This window comes from Aegilops tauschii, chromosome 4 (assembly GCF_002575655.3).
Source record: "Aegilops tauschii subsp. strangulata cultivar AL8/78 chromosome 4, Aet v6.0, whole genome shotgun sequence".
NCBI lineage: Eukaryota > Viridiplantae > Streptophyta > Magnoliopsida > Poales > Poaceae > Aegilops > Aegilops tauschii.
In genome coordinates, this window is record NC_053038.3 from 392,041,127 (window position 1) to 392,047,294 (window position 6,168).

At 54.6% G+C, this 6,168-nt stretch overlaps 1 protein-coding gene across 1 annotated transcript; it reads left to right on the forward strand.

Annotated features, from left to right (window-relative positions):
• Positions 1–902: 902 nt before the first annotated feature.
• On the forward strand, positions 903–2,108 carry LOC109783631 (uncharacterized). The gene has a single exon (XM_020342224.4). The coding sequence runs from the start codon at positions 980–982 to the stop codon at positions 1,859–1,861; it is 882 nt and encodes a 293-aa protein (XP_020197813.1). The 5' UTR covers positions 903–979; the 3' UTR covers positions 1,862–2,108.
• The last annotated feature ends 4,060 nt before the right edge of the window (positions 2,109–6,168 follow it).

Here is a 6,168-nt window from a genome sequence, read left to right on the forward strand (position 1 = left end):
CAATGATACACATCAGCGCCCGGTTTATAGGGTAGCCTAAAGAAAGAAACCTAAGGTTTTAGGCCCATCAGGCTGGGCTCTGGGCTGTCACGCTTCTTGGCTTGGTCCAGGGCTGGCCCTGGCTAGGTATTCTGAAAAAAAGGTGCTCCAAAACAAAAGAGGAGCTGCGGCCAAACTTGGTGGGTGGGGTGGCGCAGGAGGAAGCCTGCTGTGATTTCTCTAGTCGCGTGAGGAGAGAATCTTGGATGGATGGATGTTGATGGAGATGGTGCCCGTCGCAAGAAGTGCCTCTAGTTCATATTTTCGCAAATTATTTAGATTTTTGCTAAAACTAGCAAGATACCCGTGCGTTGCACGGAACATCAAGATGCATTTATATGAGAGGTTTATTTTGTGGAAGATAAGGATGAAGAAGGAAAGACTTTATCTGCAAATGTGAAGAGTGTTGTGGGTATATTTTTGCAAAATTATCATAATTTTCTTTTTATCCGTCAGATATAGATCGGACGGCCTATATTGCAGAATGACAGGTACATCATCATCATCAACTCTGTCTTTTATAAGAGCAGAATAGTAGTATAATATATAGTCCTCGAACTTCGGTGGAGCAGTTCACGTTCAGTGCAATGTGGAAACACAAAGGTCTTCAGTTCTGAAGTTGACTTCTTGCGTAAAGAACACTAGAAAAGGAGAGTAGAATAACAGAATTTCCAACGAAATAGGTCGAGAAGTTGTAGCAGAGCTCTTTCCTCCGAGAATTCGTGCTCTTTGTGATCTAATCTCCTAATGATACTACATTGGAACAGGTGATTTCAACCACTCAACATTGTCTCTATACATCATCACGTACCACTCCATTGCCAGGCTCCCTATAAAAGGCCTCCACCACCCAGTGGACAAGCACAAACACAACAAGCCCTGGCCTTGTACACAACAAGCTTCTGGGGAGACCACGAAATCCCAAACCATACCAGTAGCCATGGGACTCCTCTCCTACGCTGCCATGTGCCTCTCGCTGGCGTTTCTTCTCCAATCCTACGCCGCCGCGACGGCGCCAACCGGCATGCTTGAGCGGGAAACCAAGCAGCAAATCATAGCGAGCATCCCGCCGCACGGGCAGGAGAACCCCGTGCTATTCCTGACGTCGCCGTCCGGCAAGTACGCGGCGCACTTCATGCGCAGCCAGACCGCGCCGGGCGCGGGCGGCCTCGGAGCCGACTTCTGCTACGTCGAGATCCTCGACTCCACGGAGCCCGGCGCGGAGGGGCGGAGCGTGTGGGAGTCGGAGTGCTTGGCGGTGAGCACAGTCAACACGTGCGCGCTCGTGTTCTCGTGGAAAGGGCTGGAGGTGTTCGACGGGAGCAACTCCGTGTGGCACACGCACGACACGGAGTCGGACGACAACAACTTCCTCAAGACCCTGCAGCTGGTTGACGAGGGTGACATGCGCATCCTCGACAAGGGCGGCGAGCTCGCGTGGAAGGCCAGCGACGAGCCGCGCGCGGCGCAACACTGCGGGATGCCCGGCTCGCCCGGCCTGGTCTCGGCAATGCCGCCCTTCGCGGAGCCGGCTGGGCACGGAAGCAGCAACCTGCCATTTGGACAGGAACCAGAAGGCACTGGCAATGCCGGTGTAGCACAGCCCACTCTGCCGCTGCCGGAAGCGGCAGGGACCGGTGGTGTCGCTGGGCAGGGGCAGGCCGTGGAGGACGTGGGGCAGACGATTGGGTTTGGCAGCCAACCATTGGTGGACAACAGCCCATACGACAGTGGTGCACCGAAGCATGGATGCAGCTTGCTTGGATTTGGAGTTGCACTGGGTGTCAGTAGTGCTGCCATTGCCATGGCCCTCGGTCTCTGATTTGTGTGCATGCGCTCTTGCCGCGTGATGGCATTGGTGATTTCTCGAATTTCTTCTTATATTTCTGGCGCAATAAGCCAGGGATGTGTCGTGAACTCCTGACCAGCCGTGGCGCCTTTTCTTGGCGTGGGCCTGCTGGTAGGATTGCATTGTATCTTGAGACCAAGAGGTGTAATTTTTCGATTGTTCAAGTTTGCTTTGTAAACCACGAAGTGTGGTTTCTATCAGGCTGAGCCCTCTTAGGCCCTAACTGAATATCTTGGGACACAAGATCATCTCCAGCCGTGCCCCCAACAAGCTCCTTCGGCTCATTTTTTATCACCGGCGTCAAAAAATAGGCCCAATCGCGTCCCCAGAAGCCCATTTTTCGCCAGTTAGGGCCGAATTTGGCGCCGGCAGACCCAGGCCGAACCCGGCGCGCTGGGGGGCGCCCGGGGGCGCCGGGGGAAAAGTTTTTGACGCGAAATCCTAGCGGGCCCGCCGAGTTAGCGACCGGGCGCGTTTCGTCTACCTCATCGCCTCGGTTTCCCGCGGGGAATCAATACCAAGGTTGCCGCCGGTCAGCCTTTCATTGATTCCTCATGGGCGGCCCAGTGGAGCGGCGACGCGCGCCACACGTACACACGTCTGCCGCTTCCCCGTCGCTATAAAAAGCCGTCCCTCTCTCGCCGGTGGACGCACACTCCTTCGCTCGCAGTCCCTCTCTCGCAGCCGCCCCCCTATCTCTCTCTCTCTCTCCCTCCATCTACAGCCACCGCGTCCACAACCACCGATGGGAGAGCGATTTCCCGACGACGGAGCGGCGGCCAACGGCTTCGGCCGCCGCCACGTGCATGAGTGGGAGGCCCACCTCCTCCACGAGGTGAACTACCCGACATCGCCTGACATTCGCGTGCCGGGGCGGTGGAGGCTCAGCGCCGGAGGCGTCCCCGTCCCCCCGCAGCCCGACGCCGACCACTTCCATGCCGAGATCGAGCGCGTTCGGGCCTCCATGTCGGAGGAAGTGCGGGGCCGACCGGAGTACGCCGCCAACAAACGCGCCGGTGAGGGGGCGCCACAACAGAGACGGCCATCGTCTGTGGTGGGGCGTCCCCGGGCGCACGCTCCACTTCGTCCTCGAGCACCTCGAGAGAGTACCCAGCGGCCCCGGCCCGGATCCCCCGCTGGAACGGCGACCCATGGCTGCCGGGTCCTCTTCTTCCTCCTCCTCCTCCTCCCGCTCCTCCGGTTAGCCGGCGCTCGCCAATGTCAAGGCCGAGCCGTGGAGACGCCGCTCGGGCGTTGCACCAACCGCGGCGCCCTCGTGATCAACGAGGGCGGTCGTGGCTCCTCTGCTCCCTCCTCCTGCCTCGTCAAGGCAAAGACGGAGCCGAGGCTTGTCGCCGTGAAGAACATGTACGACGACATAGCCGCCAATGACGAGGCCGCCATCAAGTGGGCACGCAAGGACTATGTTCGGCTGGAGATGGAGCGCCAGCGCCGCGCCCTCGAGGATATCGCCGCGGCCGTGACGAGGGCGGCGTCATTGTCCTCGAGGACAGCGATGACAAGGCACCGCCGCCGACCAAACTGGTCCGCTAAGGCGACCCAGGATAGGGGTGTAGCAAGGACAGGGGCGGCGGCGTGAAGAAGGAGGAGGAGGACGACGGCGACGACGCCTTCGGCAAGCTCTTCGGCCTGTAGGCGCGGCTGACGGACGACTCGGCGGGCAGCAGCGCAGTAGTAGTAGTAGTTTTGTATTTTGTTTTTAAGTTATGTTTTCAACAATATGTAAAGAAACAATGAAACGCCTAAATTTCGCCGAATGTGTGTCGTGTTTGGCTGAATTTTGGCCGAGTATGGTTTTAGAAAAAAATGGCGCCTGGGGCGAGCGTGGGGCGGCGGCTGGAAAACCCACCGCCCCCACGCCAAATTTATCACCGGTTCGCCCCTAGGCGGCGCTATTTCAAGACCCTGGGGGAGGGCGAACAAGTTATAGAGAGAGTATTAAATAAGTCGGATATTTCACTTAAATAATGTGTTGCTCAGTCTTAAACTGGGTCCTGTAAACTGTGATGACATATTGAATTAGAAACAAGATGACATATTGAATTAGGTGCAATCTAATTTTTTGATGTCACAAAATCATCTAATATCGTGGGGATGGGCTAACGACCCACCAAGATAGGAGATCAGATCTTTGATTCTATGTCGCACTAACATGAGATTTTTTTTGCGGGAATAACTTCCGATCTATTCATCAACTGTCAAGGTAGTACAAAGAACACCGGAAGTAAAAAATACATCTAGGTCCGTAGACCACCTAGCGGCGACTACTTGCATTGGAGCGAGCCGAAGGCGCGCCGCCGTCTTCGCCCCTCCCTCATCGGAGCCGGGCAAACCTTGTTGTAGTAGACAGTCGGGAAGTCGTCGTGCTAAGGCCCTATAGGACCAGCGCACCAGAACAACATCCGCCGCCGATGAACAGAAGCGTTGAAAGGATCGATATAGTTGACTAGAGGGGGGGGGGCGAATAGGCAACTAACAATTTTTAGCTTTTCTTTACCAATTTAAACTTTGCATCAAAGTAGGTTGTCTAGATATGCAACTAGGTGAGCAACCTATATGATGCAACAATAACAAGCACACAAGCAAGCAAGGGATATAACACAAATAAGCTTGCACAAGTAAAGGCACGAGATAACCAAGAGTGGAGCCGGTGAAGACGAGGATGTGTTACCAAAGTTCCTTCCTTTTGAGGGGAAGTATGTCTCTGTTGGAGCGGTGTGGAGGCACAATGCTCCCCAAGAAGCCACTAGGGCCACCGTATTCTCCTCACGCCCTCACACAATGCGAGATGCCGTGATTCCACTATTGGTGCCCTTGGAGGCGGTGACCGGACCATTACAAACAAGGTTGGGGCAATCTCCACAACTTAATTGGAGGCTCCCAACGACACCACGAAGCTTCACCACAATGGAATATGGCTCCGCGGTGACCTCAACCGTCTAGGGTGCTCAAACACCCAAGAGTAACAAGATATGCAAGGGATTAATGGGGGGAATCAAATTTCTCTTGGTGGAAGTGTAGATCGGGGCCTTCTCAACCAATCCCTAAAGAATCAACAAGTTTCATTGGCTAGGGAGAGAGATCGGGCGAAAATGGAGCTTAGAGAAACAATGGAGCTTAGGGATAGAAGAGGTGGTCAACTCGGAGAAGAAGACACCCCTTATATAGTGAAAGAACAAATCCAACCGTTATCCACTTAACCAGCCCGCGACCTGCGGTACTATCGCACCAAACAAGCGGTACTACCGCAAGGGCTCACGGTACTACCGCGGCGAACCGCGGTACTACCGCTGCCACGGTAGGGCCTAAGACCAGTCCTGAAGCGCTAATGCAAGGAGCAGTAGAACCGCTGGCGCAGTATTACCGCGCCCCCTTGCGGTACTACCGCAAGGCATGAATGGACTAGGCCGGGAAGGCACGGATATATAAAAATACATCCGCGACAACTTCCGCTGAGTTTTGATCCATGCAAAAATCCGACATGGTACTACCGCAAACCTGGAGCGGTACTACCGCGTAGGGCGCGGATGTAAAAAATTACATCCGCCCCTACTACCGCTCATGCTGCTGAGCCTGGCCAGAGCGCACGGTACTACTGCGCCCATGGAGCGGTACTACCGCGTAGGGCGCGGATGTAAAAAATTACATCCGCCCCTACTACCGCACTAGCAGCAGCGCCTGGCCTGAGGCCACGGTACTACCACTCCCAAGGTGCGGTACTACCGTGAGCACTTGCGGTAGTACCGCAAGGGCCTGCGGTACTACCGCTCCGAAGAGCAGTACTACCGCATGCCCCAGTTCAGCAACACTAGGAGACCTTCATTTTGCATAGACAAGGAGAGACGGAGGATGCTCCAAAGAGCCAAAGGAAAGGTGGTGCAAAAGGAGTAGACGTGTACGTGATGATTCCACCCAAACCTTTCCAAAGCGGACCCCCTCTTAATAGTACGGCTTTCCTACGAGTCAAATCCACCAAAAAGAAATGTAGAGAAACGTCGTCTTCAATAAGCTCCGAGGGGCACCAAATCGTCTTGTGCTTAGACATGGTATATCTAAAATGCTCACTGCACACGATTAGTCCGCAAAAGCATTGTCATCAATCACCAAAACAACTAAGGGATAAATATGCCCTTACAATCTCCCCCTTTTTGGTGGATTGATGATAATACGGGATTTGCACAAAGGGATATAAACAGAAACAACGGCAATCCCACCATCTATAAAATATAGACGAGCTCCCCCTAGATGTGCGCACACTA